The sequence below is a fragment of the Cuculus canorus genome, chromosome 4 (genome assembly GCF_017976375.1).
Source record: "Cuculus canorus isolate bCucCan1 chromosome 4, bCucCan1.pri, whole genome shotgun sequence".
In the NCBI taxonomy this organism is placed as follows: domain Eukaryota; kingdom Metazoa; phylum Chordata; class Aves; order Cuculiformes; family Cuculidae; genus Cuculus; species Cuculus canorus.
Window position 1 is genome coordinate 19,529,569 of NC_071404.1, and position 18,280 is coordinate 19,547,848.

An 18,280-nucleotide genomic window follows, 5' to 3' on the forward strand; every position below is an offset into this window, starting at 1 on the left:
ATAGCTCCATCTTTTCAGTCTAATAACCTGCCTTCCAACTTTTAGTTACATAAATTCGTCCAATTAAGATTCTTCATGAGCAATACAGGAGATGAGTGCATTCTTCAGTATTTGTCAAGACTGAGTGAGAACGATTTAATGCCATTATCTAAGCGAAAGCCCTTGTTAGATTAAAAGCAAGTACAGCTATGAGCACAGCTCTAACTGAAGTGTGTTTATTAGTGTGATGATTTGAGAATATTTTTACATTAACAACCCCTATAGGTACCAAGGCTATCCTCAATTTATTAGGTATTTTGCAAAGAGTTTATTTTTTTTTTATCTCATCAAAACTTAAGGCAAGCTATGCAGAAGCATTACACACAGAATTAATTTTAAAGGCATTTTTAAGGTCGGGTTCAAGAAAGACTAAACTGATGCTCCACTCCAAAGCTGTGAAAAAAGTGTCAAGTACTAAAAGGAAAGGGCAAGCAGATTTTAAAGGATAACTGATCTTATCCTGAGTCTGTATCATACCTTGCTCAGATAATGAGAAAATCTCCAGGGTGTTTTGACATTTTTCCATTATATATGTGGAATATACTTTTCTAGATCTACGGTTTTAAAGAAAACACAAACTAGGTTTAAATCTTTTGCATTAGTACATACATCTGTTACTGTAAAAATACCAGGACGGTATACATTCGTGATGAAATATAATCTAGAAGTATCTAGGTTTAGGGTTACAAACTCAGTATGAAGCAACTCCAATTATTATATTGCTGCTAGTTGTGCAATATACAAATTCAGATCAGAGATAAGTGCTTTTTTTAGCACACGCCCTTACACTTAGTGTCTGAAATTCGGTTTTCATTCAATCCATTACTAAATCAAGACAAACAGACCTGTTGCATTTGGAATAGAAAGAGATCAAGTAACTGGTTTTGACTTCCAGGTCCAAAATATATTTCTGCCACCAAGGGGAACACTCCCTACAACAAAGAACCCACAAACAGCTTTTTTAGCAATGACCATCTTGTCAAACAACTTAAAATGTAAATACTTCACATGTATTTGGACACAGAGTTTAAATTCTTTTCTTTAGTAATACCTGTAAATTCATTTATGTGAGCGCTTATCCATATGGTAGCTGTAAGCCTGGTTACAAGCTAAAAGCTACCTCTCTTGAAGCCAGTAAAATAGAATAGCAACCAAAACTGAGTCATACACTTGTCAAAATGTTGCTCTAAGTATTCTTAAATGGCAGCTACTTACAAGAAGCAAAAATAGAACTCAGATCCTAACAACCCTGTCCTACTGGAGAGGTTTGTACATTGAATCCAAGATTAGTTCAGACCAATTAGTATAGGGTGCAGTAAACCAGGCAAGCAATATTAAACATGTATGAATGAGTTCTCACTTTATAAACAATTTAACACAACATTTGAGTACTGAGAACATTAGAACAGACTTGTTTCTGTATTCAAACAGGTAGACTTAACTAAAATACCCACTAGTGACAAGTCTGAAGTAGGTAACCAAGTAGTCAAGTATATACAGAATCCAATTCTATTTGTTGCTTAGAAGTTGAGTTGTGATGTCAGTACTAGATTATACAAACTATTTTTTGCTATTATTAATACGCATGATTTTAGTAAAACAGGTATCAGTACTGGAAACAGGTATAACCCCAAGCATTACTCTGCAACTATCTTAAATGCATATCAGCAGCAGGATGACACAAAATACGATCCTGTTAACACTGAGCTAATGTCCAATTTAACTATAGAAAGCTATATTCATAATTGACAATCTATTCTATAGTATTACATTTCACAAAGTATTTTGACCTTGACACCAATTTTTGGAATTACACTGCAATTAAATTTAAATTTGAGTTTAATTCAACTACAACTTTTATTATTCAACATTTATATAAAACTTTTTATTATTCAGGATTTACATTATTGTAAAAGATTGCATGGTTTAACTCTTTCTACTGCAAGGATTTACATTTTAAAACTGGCAATCTTAATATAGCTCGGTTACTGAAACTTTTCTTTTAAACACAGATGCTGCATAGTATCGGAGAAGAGAAGATTATTCTGCCAGTAGTCACATACAGGTGAGTAAAAGTGGACTTGCAAATCAAAATGCTCTCTCAAGAGTCAGCTTGTATAGTGACACTGAACCCAAAGACCCTGGCTTTGCCTACTAATCGAAGTCTGAACAGGTATCCCTTTACGACCTCTCAAAACACCCATGCTAAAATTCTTCCACACTATTATTACTGAAGGCATTTTCATTGGTATGTACTGATGAACTTTGTAAATTAGCCCCTACTGCCTGTGAACACTGAAAATCTTCGATTACAGATGATTAAAAAAAATGAAAAAAAATTCTCAAGTAATTATGAGAACAAAATAGAGTATTAACCAAAAGTATTACCAAGGAAACTAAACCGCTGTGCCTCAGCCATCTAAAAATACAAGTAACTTCTGCAGCACGTACAAGACAATGATTTTGGAGCAAACAAGTTGCCTGTACACTAAAAATGTAGCTTCTTTAGAATGTAGCTTCTTCATTTCAAACAAATTCTAAGCCTTATGCAATTCAGCATTGTCTATTTCAGACACCAAACTCGAAAGTTTCAGTTACTGAAGCAGTAAAATTAAGATGAAACTCAGTGCAATAATCTTTAAAACAAGCAAACAAATAAGTGCAACATCAGGCTGCTGGGGAAAATACTATTTATTATACATTTAAATACAAATTTGAAATGTGTTGTGGACATATCTGCAGAGTTACAGGTAAAATATAAAAATGTAAAAGTTATGCTCTGCATCTCTCAAGACTGATGCTTCAAAAATTTCACAGAATACCAAATGTTCGTCTGTGTAAGAACAGCAAGGATAATAATGCATACAATCTTTGCTTGGCAGATTATCTTTGTTCCCTCCTTGCATAAAGTACCTAGAGTTTGTAAACCGCCTTTGAAAGTGTTAATAGCTTTAAGGAATGTATAATCACAGTTCATATGGATTCGTCTCACAATGAATTATAATGCTACACAGTAGTTTCGTGTTTCCACAACCCAGTTCTAATATTACCAGTACTGTCTGCAGTGAGCAAGGGTCCATCCTGTCCACTGCTTTTAAGCGATCCATTCTGAACGGCTAAATTTAAGCCATAAGATTTCTGTTGGTTTTCAAGTTCAACTGCTATTGGTTTCCTTAGAATATCTTTTTTGTTGTTGGTAGTTATTGTTTTTTCGGTATTTCTGCTACTTTTTGGAAGTGTACTGCAAGCATCACTGCTGTCCTGTTGGGACTGGTTATACTGACGCTCTCTGTATGCCAAATAGGCTCTTCGGCTTCTTGAATGCCCTTCGCTGTTGCTTTGTCGACTTTTAGTTAAGCCATTTTGCACGCTTCCTTCCACGCTCGTGGGAACATCATATGCATATTCCCTCAATACTGCAAGCCTGCTAGCACGATGTCCCTTGCTTCGGTTCTTATGATGACGACTTGGGTGTCCATTTGTCCGAAACTGTACCTCTAAGGGAGCTACATGCATTTTGATATCATTATCCACTGAATGTTCAGTGAGACTGTTATCAAGCTGCAGACCTGTGTTCAACGGCAGAGAAGTAGGGTGGCACTGAGCTGCTGCAGCTTGTAAGTTAGTTAGCTTACAACCTTGAGAAGAATTTTTTAGGCTTGATGCACTTTTATTTGTACATGAAGATTCTGCGCTACTGTTGGTGCACTTGGGGGTCTCTCCATTTGTTCCACTGGAACTGGAGGGCTGAACATTTACTTGCACTGAATATGTACTCCTTCCGGGACAGCAAGTCGTTATCCAAGCATGCTTGACATCTTCCCTGTTAATACAATGGTGAACCATAAGAAAGGCACCGAGGCTTAAACACGTTGCCCCAAAAAAACAGCTGAAGATCACGTCCATAGGATAATACAGGGAGACTGATAGAGCTCCAAAAATCCACAGCACGACATACAAAAGCAAAGTAAGGCCTACTCCCAGCAGTTGTGCTTGAAAGCTATGCTCGTTCTCCAAAGCAGATGTGGATACTAATGACACTGACAATGAATCTTGATGTGCCATTTCCCCGTGTTCATTGGTGGCCAGACGCTGCTGTTCCTCAATGGGTTCCTTGAGTTCATATTTACGTTCAGGGTGACGCTTTAGTTGTATGAATATGCTGAGAAAATACATACAGTTTATGAAAATTATAAAGCTAGCTGGTCCATAAAATGCTCCTAAGCTTGGTTCCCAAGTCATCCAGCAACTGGAAAAGAAAGAAACCAAAAAAAATCAAAAATACCATCTTCTCACAAAGTCACTTACTGTTACTGAGTTCATAATGGTACTTATAAATTATTGCAATGAGTACTTAGAAAAGTAAATCCATGAAATCTTATGACAGAGCTCTCAGTAGCACAGTACTTACTAAGGAGCATTAGGTCTGCTGCCGTAATTTCGGATGTTTGCTGCTGCTGTTATTCCACAAACTATGATAGGGATCCCTCCACCAATAAGGTAGAACCTGAAAAGTAAAGCCAGTACATCAAGTGGCCGCTTGATGGCAATGGATTTTATTCAGTCACCATGAAGGAAATGAGAGCGTTCCAGGATTCTGGAAATACACAATATCTTTAAGAAAATAAACAGGGTGAATCAGATTTGGGTTTTGGCAATAACATTTTTTTCTAAGGTTTCCTCACTATAATTTTGTCCTTCTATTGCAAACCACCTCTCTCTCTCCTAGCTGCTCGCCACCCTCACAGGCACTGAACGAAGACACACACAGTTAGAAGGAAGAAGCAAAAGCTGGCAGTCAAAAGTGGCAAACAGCTGAAAGAGACTACGGGAACTTGGAAGGAAAACAGTGCTATGTCTCCCGTTCTAGAGATGAACTTGCCCAATATCATGGCTGCTATATTCAGAATATAAGCCACAAGAATTCTTGTTGCTTAGGTTGTTTTGTGTGAAGAGGCTGAGTGTGTTGGTTTTGTATATTTATTTTTGACGTACTCTATAATTTCATAATATACACCTCCTGCTTCCCTGTAGTGGCGTTAATTAAAAACTATGGTTTCACAAGGATGAGGGCTTACATTGTTAGAGTATCTAACTAATGTTGGAGCTTTCCATTCCAATCTCTGCGAATTCACACTGAATTCATTAGTGGCAGATCAATAATTACTGACTATCATTCAGATTAATGTGAATTAATCTGCATCTCATGTTAATCCAGTCCAAATTCAGATCAAAACTCACAGTGAAAATTACTACTATGACATACAGATGGGTAGTTTGTTTTGTCAACAAGGAGACATCTATTCTGATGGTCCTGGACCCTTCCTCTGTATCTCACATTATTCACCATAAGTCACTGCTGTCTCACTTGAGTTTCTGCAGGACAAAATCCATTTCCTTTTTGCGACTGGCAATAGAGGACCTCAGTTATTTTTATACCCCCTTGCCTGCCATGGCAATGTACTTGGCATAAAGTTTTTTAAAGTCAAGGAATGGAAACAAGCGTTAAGTGTTACAACACCTTCTCAACGCGGCTAGTGTAAGCCACAGCAAATCTCTTCTCTGCTGTCTACAGTGTCTTTCTGCAAAACACCAGACCCATTTCACGTCTTTTTCCACCTTGTTCACGATCTATGACAAAGCCCCTTAAACACCGAATGAATATCATCACCAACAAAAAGTTGTCTTACACGCAATGATTTCCCAAAATAAAGAACAAAGCTGATCTGTGCTATAGGGGAAGGAAACTTACAAGGTACGAAAGTCCACCTTCAGAAAATACCTACAGAAATTGAGATCAGTGTCAACATCATGTCTACCATCACTTGCAAGGTGGACATCTTTAAACCCAAAAAACACAAGGCAGAATAAAAATATAAGTAGGGTAGAGACAGAATACTGATTGTCTCTTTAAACTGAAGGAACAGGGGGTTCCTACTGATAACAGCAGATGACTGGTTCCAAACAAGCAAGAACCTCTTTGCCCTATGAAAAAGGGTACCTACCATGGGTAGTTTTGTTTTGAACACAAATTTAAGAGACAAGTGAACGGCTCGGGGAGGAAGGAAATCCTTCTATGGCTGTTCCATGCAAAAACATTACACATTGGACTGAGGAAACTCCTGATCTGCGAGTAGCTAGAAACTTCAAAAATCTGAAAACCACAAAGCATGTTTGCTCTGTTCTGATACTCGTCTCCAGAGTTACTGCCATCGTTGCAGATGAGATGTCCAGATCTGAAGTGGTATGTACATGTTTAATTCTATGCAGAACTGAGCCTGTGAGGTGGTAATTTTACTGTAACACTTTCCAAAGCAAAACTCCATGAGAAATAATAAGGTATGAAAAAAAATAATAAAAATCACAACAGATGTTAAAAAGGCTACTCAGCACCCTGCTGGAAGGCACACAGTTGGTGATAGGCATGACAGCCTACAGTGAATACAAATTTACTTTTTCTTAAAAACGGAAATGTCAAGGAGAGCAAAGACAGCGCTTCAGTGGCATAAATATTCACCTTCTAGCTTCTAATTTATCAATGAAATATTTCTTCATGCTTTTATACAGTACTGCAAATTTTAGTTTATATTCAGAAAAGCATTTCTGATTTTTTGCAGTCTCTGTACTTTAAAAAAAGCTTTCTAAATAGTTGTCTATAACTAATCAAAGTTAATCTACTTCTGCCACCTTGTGGAGAATTTCAGCTTAACAGTTCTTAATTAATACCCAGGAGTTCTATAAGCTGTATGAATGAAGTATGTTAAAGTTTCCTACCAAAATATTTCAAATAGGGTGAATTTCACAGATAATTAGTTTGTTCCATTTCAGTGATTTCAGAAATAAAAATTCTAAGCAGAACAATTCAGAAAGAACACTATTTTCATTTGGTAATGACTGATACCTATTTTTCAAACTATCTTTGGAAAACATATTAAGCTTTTCTTAAATTGCAGTGTTTGTTAATTGTATGATAACAGTTCTCCACATTCTTTCTTCCACGATAAATTAATGCCAAGTATCTAAAGTCCGTATCAAACCCCAGTGGTGATGCTGAAATACTACCAATTTCTTTATTTACAAATCAGGAACACAGCATTGAAACAGTAGCATTCCAGGACCAATGCTCCTTCACTTAATGCTGACAAACAGAACAATTTGGAAGAGAATTTACGGACTCAGAAAGAAAAATCTTCTATGAAAGGCACTTGTGGAAAACCAGTAGTGACCTGTTACACTCTCTTGTCAGAATATGACCATAGCAACCTGGAAAATAATGAGCTGCAGACACAGACAGGCTCACCTCAGCATTGGTCTGGGTGGAGGAGGTGGCTCATCAGGATCTTGACATCTCTTTGCTTTTTTGGTTACTTGCTTGTAAATATTACGAGATGTCACTCCCAGCCACAATACTGTTGCTAGAGTCGAATAATGCAGAATTATTCCAACCTTAAAAAAAATAAATAAAAATGAATCCCCAAACATTCTCTTTTTTACCAAGTTAAAAAAAGAAAAAAATATTTATCTTTTAACATGCAACTCACATAAAACCTGGAGGTTTCAAAAGCACAGTTCAAAGAGAAGAAAAAAACCTCTCTTATTTTACTATGCCTCTTCTAAAATGTGATTTTCAAAAAAGCAAAATGTGTTATACAAACCCATCGTTCCAGTTGCTTCTGGAAAGTGCACATAGCTGCAGTTACTTCGAGTGAAAGGAAAACTAATAAAGTAGCAAGAACTCTGCTGGCCAACATTTTTAATGTTACACATCAATCACACCCTTTAGAAACTGTATTTCATGAAAAACAACTTTAAAATATGTTGTGTTGCAGATATTCAAATTGAAATAAACCAATGATATTGTGGTAACTACGCAGCAGGCAGCAAAATACAGACAGCTAACAAACTCAGATTTTAACAATGCAAAAAAGGAAGTATTATACTTTAAATATTTGATCAGCCCAAAACATTACTGGAAAGTCATGCTCACAGACTGGCTGGACACTGTTAATAGTATTAGTAATGTTAAGTACAGTTAGCCATTTCCCAATCTCCACATATACACATGTAAATGTGTACACACATACATGTACAGATTACTATTCTCTTTATATTTGTAGGAGAAAGACCAAGGACTTATTTTATTGCAATATTATGAATCATCAACCTAATAACTACTGTAAATTCAAACAAAAAGCATTACACAATGTTAGAGTGAGGGATTAGAAGCTTTTATAAATCACTAGATGGAAAAAAAACCCAGAACCAAAAACACTGAAGAAGTCACTGCTATCATCCCAAAGCAGCAACTGTTACTATACTGAAACAGTGCAAATGAATTGAGATGGTCAAATCTTAGAAGCACACATTATTATAAAAGAAGAGTCTTAATAAAATTAATGATGCTTGTTCAGAGAAAGCATGGGTCTTTGACTTGAAACACTTCTCTCTCACTCCCTTTAGGTTACACTGAGCAAATGGAAATAAATATTTTAATACCTGTGGAAATCATTTTCACATAGGCTCTAAAGGGTACATACAGGCCTATAAAACAATTTTATAAGCAAGTCTCAAAAATAAAACTAACAGGTAAAAACCTTTTTTCTGATAGCACTTTGGGCAAAAAAAATTCTGCTGCACTTCTGAAATACTTCTCCAGTTTTCAAATAATGAATTAGTTTTAACTTTATAGCTGGATGAAAGAGATATCCTTATCATCAAGAAATAGCCTTAACAAGATATCAAGAGATATCTTTAATATTAAAAAAGAAATTTTTTGGGGGGGTCTAAATTGTACATTTTTATGAAAATGCCTGTATACTACTACTACTACTACTCCATAGGAGGCAAGGTGGGTGTACATGTATATAAGACTATGTGATTTTTTCAAGTGTTTGCATGTTTACTTACTGCTTGGCAAATGCTGGCATTCCTGGTCTGAGTTATGCCTCCAATAAACATCACACATGTCAGGAAAATATGAAAGCTCAGGTTAACAAGCATATGCCAGCTTTTTACACTGATCCTGATCACACTGTTAAAGGAAACAAATTAGACCACATAAAACACAGCTGCATTTATTGTCTTTTAGAAACTAGAAGATACATTTATGATAAATGAGACAGAATTACTGTTAATGATTGTTTGACTACCATGTCCTTTGTAATCAAATATAATCTCTGGTCTTCATTACAAGAAATTAAAACACCCTGCTATTAACTAGCATTATACAAATATTTGGGGCTTGATTAAAAAATTGTAGGCTTCAAGCTTTCATTATCCACAACAACGGGAAAGGCTGAACAGTTTGTTAAATTCTACCATCAATCTTGAGTGTTATCTTCTTTCATGATGAAACAAAAGTGAAGAACTGAAGAGAGAGAGAGTTATGAGAGCTAAGTTGTCATACTGAAGATGAAATAGCTACTGGCTTAACTTTTAGTTCGCATCAACAAAATTTTATAGGCAAAACCAAATGAAGATTATTATATCTTGTTCCTATCAAAAAAGAAAATAATTCATAAGCACTATGAAACTAAATTTTTTTAGTCTTTTTTGATTCTTACCTGTGATGATATACGTAACTGACTATAATCATCAAGAGGCACATTAGCAAAACCATGGCAGTAGCATAAATTACTGGATGCAAAAGATCAGCTGGCTGTGTATATAATTCAGCTCCCGTCAAGTCCTGACAGCAAAACCAAAAATAACATTAGTCCACCTTATCTCTTCTTTTTGTGAGGGCAGAGGAAACAAAATAAATTAGTAACAGGAACCTTCTAGACGAAACCCCTTCTCCTGCCCCTCCAATTATTTATTATTTGGTGTTCCTGGCTTTCTTCCAGGATTACCTGCTATTCTGGCTGATCTCTATAAATGCAGTCGCACATCTTACAGACATTTACACTTCATATACGCTTGAATATACAGGGAAGTTAGTAGCTCATAGTCACACACCATTTTCTTCTTTTTAAAATATTTACATGTATAGCACATAGAACTGAGTGTTTCTGTTATGATTATGATCTTCTGCAACAAACCAAAGAATGTTACAGAAAGTGCCCTCAGCAAGTTTGCAGATGATGCTATAGACTGGGGAGACTGATTGGAGGATATTCAGAGAGATACCGGTGAGCCAGATAAATGGGCTAACAAAATGTCATGAAATTTAGCAAAGGAAAATGTGAAAATATCTGCATCTAGGATGGCACAACCCTATGTGTGCAACAACACAGGCTGGAAACCGGACTGAGTAGGAAGCCAAAAGAACCATTTGACAGTAGTGGTAGACAAAAGTCAACCACAAGTCAGCAGTTTAGCTTGCAGCCCAAGGCCACATTTCACTGTACTAACTAGCAAAAGCACAGCAAGTGGGTCAATTGATCACTCCACTTGTACAGCATTGTGAGACGACCTCTGCAGAACTGTTGGAGGCTCCCCAGTACAAGAAATGCACCGACAGACTGGAGCAAGTCTCATGTATCACTGAGACGACAAGCAGACTGAAACACACAGTGACTGAGGATGAAAAAGATGGGGTTTTTCACCTTGAATTAAAAAAGAAAGATGGGAGATTTCATTATTATATTGAACTATCTATTCGGATAGCATGAAGAAGACTAAGTTAAACTCTTCTTGAAGCTGAACCATGAAATGATGAGACACGCTGGACATGATCAGCAAGATAGAAATTCTGAATAGATACAGGAAAAAGAATTCTGATGAACGTGGTCACATACTGCCCAGACAGATGGTGTAAGAAGAGCTTGGAGATACTTAAAGCTTGACTGAACATGACCTGGAGAATATCACCTGACTTTGAAGCTGGTCAAACTTTAAATAACTCAAATGACACCCAGATGTTCCTACTGGAATGCTATTCTAATATTATTGCTTTACTGGAATATAGTTCATAACTCAAATAGAATTCAACAGCTCTTTATCACTGTTTAAGTTTCTTGAACTGGTTTGTCAAAATATTAGTCAATGAGTAAGCATAAAATGGAACCATGGACTGTTAAAGCATAGTAGTATTTCAAACAACATCTAAGGAGTGGCATTTTCATTTACTAGCAAGAAAAGCAAGAAGTAATTCTGTTTGGGTGCAGTTGTAAGTTACTAGGGTTCCATTTCCATAATGATAGTGAACACTCTAAAAAAAACCCTTCAGTCTCTTCCAGCACAAAATAAAGCAAATTCACTTAACTAAGATCAGTGGAAAAAAATCTATTACAAATAAATTTTCAGAATAGACAGGGTGCAGAAACTTGCCTCGCCTATAATTGAGTGAGTCATTCAAACCTCTAGAGCTGGCAAAGTTCAAAAGAGTGCTGGGGGAAAGGAGAACAAACCTGACATTCAAAAAGAACAGCAGAACATAGGAGGAAGCTTCAGTTTATTTTGAGAAAAATTACAGTGTTTTTAAGGTTAAGATGGGTAATCTGATTTCATGGACAGCAGAAGCATTCTTGAATTGAGGCTTACAATTAAATTAAGGGTCAGCAGTCTCTTCACCACTCCTTCAACTGTTCTTTCATCAGAAAATAAATTTGTGATTCGTACCAAACTCACTCACCTCATTTTAAACTACTTTAATCAGATTGTCAGTTTGATTTTTATGTATTTGGCTTTCTTTGGCACCTGGAAAACACACTTTGGGAAAGATCAGAAGGTATTATCCCTCAGGCAGTCAGCCTCATTTGATTTCAACAGTATCTGTGGCCTGGTTGATATCCAGCTAGAGATCCCTAGGAACTCACAGCTGTTAAAAACATGACCAAATGTATTGTCATACATCGCTGGTGAGTATCGGAGACCAGAAACTGTAGGAGAATTCTGTTTTCTGCTTCGAGATTGGTGACAGGTAACAAGATGTTACAGGTGTATCGGAGTGAAATGAAAGAACAAGAGATACAGAATCACAAGATTTGCAATAATCTTCTAAAACACCTAAGAAAACTCAGTATGCCCAGCCTAGCTAGCAAAGGCCTTGACCCACTAAGTCAATGGAATTCTCAACGACTGCACTTTTTAGTCAGACCTCCTAAGAAGAGTGAGGAGAGGTAATAGCTATTTCTGAGCTAAATTGATCCTAAATAACAATTTAATAAAAAAGAATGACAGCAAAATAACAGTAGAGATGACATTAAGAAGAACATGGGGGTGTTTATAGCCAACAAGCAGAACTCTGTTTCTTCTCAACTACCTTTGCTGTTTTCTTTTTACTGTAGGCCAATAATAATGACATTTCAGCTGAGTCTCCGGGTTATCTCTTCCATTATTGAAGAGTGTCTAAAATGATTTCCAAAGAAATAAAATTTTATAACTGTAAAGACAGCTCAGTACATTAATACCTGCTTTCTTCTACACACATGTAGTAACAAAAAGTAGACTTAAAAGAAAAAAAAAAGAATAAAATAACCTTGGCTAAGTCATTTGCTATCCAGTCAGGATGATGGAATGCTGTGTTCAGGTCCCTCCTGCCACTATTGTTCATGTATTCAATGTCAATGATAACTACTGAATTAAAAGCCAAACTTCTAAAACTGAATCCAAAAGGATTTCCTATGAACTTCGGACCAGAACCCAGAATTTCAGAACGCTATGACACTCCAGAAATAAAATAGACTACCATGGCTTTTTGTAGTTAATATGTGGATAGGAATTATGAAAATCTTTTTTTGGCTGCCAGTTAGACATCCAGACCTTTTATAACGTATTAAGTCTGCGCAAGGAACGTCTAATAGATGACCATTACTTTGTCCTCTTCCACCTACCCTCCTCTCCAGTACCCGCAGACTAACATTTTGGGAAGTAACTAAATATTTAAGGAATAACAGTTTTGAGCAAGCATACAGTAAAAACCACTGGCAGAAAAGGAAAAAAAGCTGCCTCTTCCTCTAATTTTTTTATTCCTGCTTGTCAACAGCTTTCTACACAACTGACAATGAGATATTGATTATAACCTTAGCACATATTAACTGAGAAATAGCCATTTAAAGCAGCAGATTGAATATGCGCTTCATTTTTCTTCCTCCAGATGGCAGGAATGTGACCAATTTAAAGCATCTCTCTCAACATGCATATTACACATACAAATGAAGTTTAACACCATTTTAAAGTACACTTATGGTTTAGGAAAGGATTATATATTAAAAAAATATTAAAGAAGGGAACTATAGGATTATAAAAGTTTGAAATATTAAAAACATACATTCAAAAGTAAAGTGGAAAGTTGCTTGCTAAGCTCTTTTAAAAAGCTTGACAGGCAAATCTTAATTTTATCTATGTTTAGCTTCCTGGTGTTACCATTAAATTTTCTGAAGAGGAAGATCTTTGAAAATCTGAGTTGCGAAACAAACACAGCAACTTCTCATGCACTGATCATCAGAAAGGAATCCTTTTTCTTCCACGTACGATTACATAAATATATATGCTCAATTCAATACAGAGCACATTGACTACAACAAAACCCATACCAGATTTATACTTAACATTATTTCTTAAGCCTCTTTACTATCTCACTCAGCTTCCAACTACCTAACATTTTTATGTATCACATTTTATCATTTAGCATCTGTGGTGATGACTGACGAGCAAGGTTACACCATCTGTAAAAAGGGAGGCTTCCTAGGCCAAATTCTGAAATTAAGAACTCTAGGACAGGCAAAGAAGAAATCCTACTTCATAAGTGAAGAGCACTAAAAGAAGTTGTCTCACTCCCTTCAAGTACCACTACGTTTTAGAACTGGTTAACAATTATATGGACATCAATATGCTAAGACTACAGTTCAGATGCTATTTTTTAAAGCAACACTTTAAAAGTATTTTGGATAGTAACAGTTGTTTTTTTTTCCCCTCCTTTTTCAATCAATGTCTTCTATGAAGAGATCGACATACTACTGAATGAACAGCTGATTTGCAGTGAAAAAGCTGTTTCTGGTTATAGGTTAACACATGTGGGAGAAACACATCGGGAAAACACTCCTGTCAGACAAAGCTAATAAATTTAATCTAGCATGGAAAAAAATGGGGGGGTTGGGGGTTGGCGGTGACTTTTATTTTAAACTATCTTTATTAGACTGAAGTTCATGAAAGACCATTTGAATAATTAGTTAATTAAAACGGCTTCCTATAGTACAGTACTTTACATATGAAAATTCTTTCCTGTCTAGTATATTCAGCAATTAATTCCATTTTCATGGACTTCTACTTAAACCTCATCAACACCACCATCAACATTTATATCAACACAAAAAAACCCTGAATATTTATTTCTTATGTCTAGTTTTATGTGAAGTGGAATGGGAGAATACTCATTCTCTTTACACAAACACCCCCTCACATCCAGAATTGTATTTTGAATATTTTTAATTCCAGGAAGACATTATAATTGTCATACCATTAACACAGCATAGTTGCTGAGGGAGTAGCACTGAATGGTAGTAATATTTTCATCGGACAGAAGAATGCGACAACCATCAGATTTCCAGCCTCCTTGTCCATTCAGTAGATCAAAGTCCCACTGAGCTGCAACAGCATCTGCTCCATGCGCAATGCGCCGCAGTGTCACATTTATAGGAACGTGGTGACTGGCTAGGTTTAAACCATCTGTTACAAAAGAAATGTATTTTCACATGAATTTTTCATAACATATAATGTTAAACACTTTAGACACATTATATATACACACTAGTCAAAACAAAGGAGCCAAAAATGTTTCTTATTTCTAAGTATCATAAAAAAGTAATAATAAAAAACAAACCTATCTTGGTAAGAATAACTGGTGTTACAACTGTACGACGTTTCCCATCATCAGCCAGATTTGTTGAATTTCCTGTTGCTGGAAAAAGCTTTCCATTGCGAAACGCTATAAGCTGAAGCTTGTAGACAGATTCATCTGCGGGTCTGATTTCTCTCTTTTGCTTTTGGTTGAAAAGGGAAGCTGGCAACTGGATAGACGCCTCTACAATTGTGTTCTAGAAATAAGAAGATTTTTACAGTCTTACAGAGAAAATTAAATTGTTTACAGGGATAAAACTGAACAGTGTGAGAGATGAATGCATTTAGTAGACTATGTATTGTGTCAAACCTGTTTGACAGTGTTTCCAAGTAATTAATGATAAAATTGTTGAATCAGGGTATTAAATTCTTAACACTTTTTTAAAAAGGAAAAAAACCTTAATAGTCTGTAGTTACCTTACTTGTTAAGACTAAAGTTGAAGTTTATCAGTAACTATTACAGGAGTTCTCCAGATTAGACCCTTGGCAACTAAAAGCAGCAACCAAGACAAGCAGACAAAGAGAAATGCTGCAATTGTGCATTTGTACCATTCAAAATTAAACGCTGTACATGCACACACACACAAATAAAATTAACATTTCGGGTCCATCATCTACTTCATGCTTAGTTACAGTATCACTAAGCAGAATATTTCAGATATTTAAGGAGACTGGTAAGATCTGACTTAATATGTAATGAAGGTGAAAATGAAGCAAAATAAAACCAAGTATTATTGTGAACTAGAGCATTTTAATTTCCATAGCTGTGAAAAGGTCTGAAAGTTTCTTTCAACTTAATATGTTTCTATAAAGAAAACCACTTCTACTCATTAAAAAATTATTCTATAATCAAATTTATCACCCTTTGTCACTTTAATTATCTCATCACATTCATTCTGCATTATGTAAACATGGTACTTTAACATTAGGAATTAATAACAATACAAGCTTGCTTTCCAAATAATTCATATTTAAGGTATTATTACGAAGTCAGCAGGGAAACAATATGTATCTGACCTTTAAAGCCAGACTTGACAGTGTATTTGAAACATTGCACTTAAAACTTAATTGTTTATCTAGATTTCCATCTGGATCTCTTCTCCCGTAATCACTGAGTCCTGTACGGTCTGATGTAGCCACTTTCTGAAATACGGTGCACGTCATCCCGGTGAAACCAGCAGCCTTTATTACATAAGCCTCAAGAGCAATATTTGGAGAATACTGTGACAACAAAAAAAATCAAACATTAAATAATTTTACACACCACAGGAAGAATAATAAATAATCTTAGAGGGATCCTCTACCACAACAAACACACCCAGAAATATGTTTCTGTTTATACGGCAGGGATAAATCTGTTCCGATTATATCTTCTCCCTACAGAAATAGTAGGCATTTCATATAATGCCAGCATCTATTAAGAAAAATAAAAAGCTATTGAAACTCAAGAGCCAACAAAATGTCTTCTAAATAAATAAATTTATACTTACTGTAGAATAAACTTGAGCTCCATTTGCAAGCCGATACACAGCAATTTTCTGTAAACACTGTACAATTCTAGTGCAAGCTTTGGCTTCCCTTTGTGCCATCCACAGAACACGCTCATCAGCTGACATGATGTTACTTGCTATGTCTACCATCACGTCACCAAGCTAATAGGGAACAGAAATAAAACTATTTGATATCCTTGATAGTGTTCATCAAGTTAGACTATTATCAGAACATACAAAGCAACTTGTCAGCATGAAAATCAAAAGGAAATAGATTGTTTCTATCTCAATCATCACTTGTCAAGTTGAGATACTGAAACACTTTGATTTGGATATTTATTTCCATCCAGGAAAAAGTGCTATGTCAATGTAATTTGGCTTTTTACATTACACTTAGAACATAAAAACATAAGAAATACAGATATTTCATTAAAAGCAATGAGCATAATACTCGATGTTTTACTGTAGTACTTAAAAGGACTGTTTACAATCGACTTTAAACCTATAATAAATAAAACCAGAATAAACTATACATATAAAAATCAGCAATAATACACTTTCATATATGGGGGAAGATAATAAGAAAAGAGTAATACAGGCAAAAGCTAGCATACACCTCCTCTGTTTCTCTTTCTTCTGCTATGCCTACTTTTTCTTTGTTCCTCTATGCCCACCTTGAATTTTGCACGAACTGTTTTAGGTTGCAGGTTATAGGTGAGAGAGACATCAAATACCCACAGGTATCAGAGCTGCTTTCAAACCACCAATTACAATGTTGCAAGTTTCACAGCATTTAAGAAACAGTGACAAATACTGGACCAGAAGTGAAGGTATATGTATTTCCCAGTTGATTTGAATGAAATGCAACACTCGGTGCCTAAATTTAGAGACTGGAATTTTCTGTGTAAAGAGAGACAGGGTGGAGAAGATATCTCCTTTACCACCCAGGCTTCCTCATTTTTTTTCAGAGTACTACTACTAAGGAAAGAACACAGTAGTTTGTTGGGGTTTTTAAAAATCTTTAAAAATAAAGCCAAGAATCTGAATATAAAAGCATTTACTTTTTAAAAACTCTCTCTTTTAGGTACAGAAGCTACAATTGGCAAAGATTCTCAACAGCTAACACAGAGCCTACAGCAGCATTTGCAGGCTGTAGCCTTTTTAATTTAATTCTCAATAACAAATTAAATTTTAATTTAATTGAAGGTGCTTACTATGACTTTTCACTACTTGAAAACTAGTAACATCTTACACAACAACAAATGTTAGTTTTACGATATATTATCAGGATTATGATCCTGAAGTGACAGGACTCGAGTTGCTTAATGTTGCATACTTTTAAAAAATATTACATATTTTTTCCCCTGTTTAACTCGTATGCACAAGGTTTTCTAACTGCATTCTAATAAGACAATCTAAAAACTTCCTTAATATTTGTCTTCAGTTTGTTTCTTGTCACAAAAAAGCTATTATTGGAAGCTCTTTGTATTTTACGGAATTTATTTTTCAGAATAGTCACTGCGACAAAAACTAAACACTAACAATAACATGGTATAAGTGAATACAGTGTCAAGAAAAAGTTTGTAGAGTAATACCCTAATAAGAAATAACTGTCTTGCTAATAGCTACTAAAAAAGAAAAATGAAATTGCACTCATGTTCCTTGAATATATCAACAAATCAAAGGTTGACTTCAAATCAAACCAACGATGATAAAAAATACATCACCTAACACCAAAACTACCTATAAATTTAAATTAGATTCCTTCATATCATCTATTACTTTCAAACATGGCAAAGTAATGCCAGATTGTGTCACTCTACAGACAATTAATCACAGCTGAGAAAAGAATATCCTTATAATGTAATAAATCACGCAGCAATCCAAAACATGTTTTTATTTTCAGATGGGTACAAAATAATCCATTCAATGAACTGCTTATATCATTCCAAAATACAGACAAAAAAATC

General features: G+C 35.5%; 1 protein-coding gene across 1 annotated transcript in view; it reads right to left on the minus strand.

Moving 5' to 3' along the window:
* Window positions 1-377: 377 nt before the first annotated feature.
* ADGRA3 (adhesion G protein-coupled receptor A3) overlaps window positions 378-18,280 on the minus strand; it is a 53,853-nt gene continuing 35,950 nt past the window's right edge. Inside the window, exons 11-19 of the mRNA XM_054065214.1 lie at window positions 16,311-16,472; window positions 15,838-16,041; window positions 14,804-15,017; window positions 14,441-14,649; window positions 9,603-9,727; window positions 8,947-9,070; window positions 7,340-7,485; window positions 4,451-4,546; window positions 378-4,288 (exon numbers count right to left, since the gene is read on the minus strand). Coding sequence (XP_053921189.1) covers window positions 3,046-4,288; window positions 4,451-4,546; window positions 7,340-7,485; window positions 8,947-9,070; window positions 9,603-9,727; window positions 14,441-14,649; window positions 14,804-15,017; window positions 15,838-16,041; window positions 16,311-16,472 — 2,523 coding nt within the window. The 3' untranslated portion in view covers window positions 378-3,045. The remainder of the gene's footprint in view (window positions 4,289-4,450; window positions 4,547-7,339; window positions 7,486-8,946; window positions 9,071-9,602; window positions 9,728-14,440; window positions 14,650-14,803; window positions 15,018-15,837; window positions 16,042-16,310; window positions 16,473-18,280) is intronic.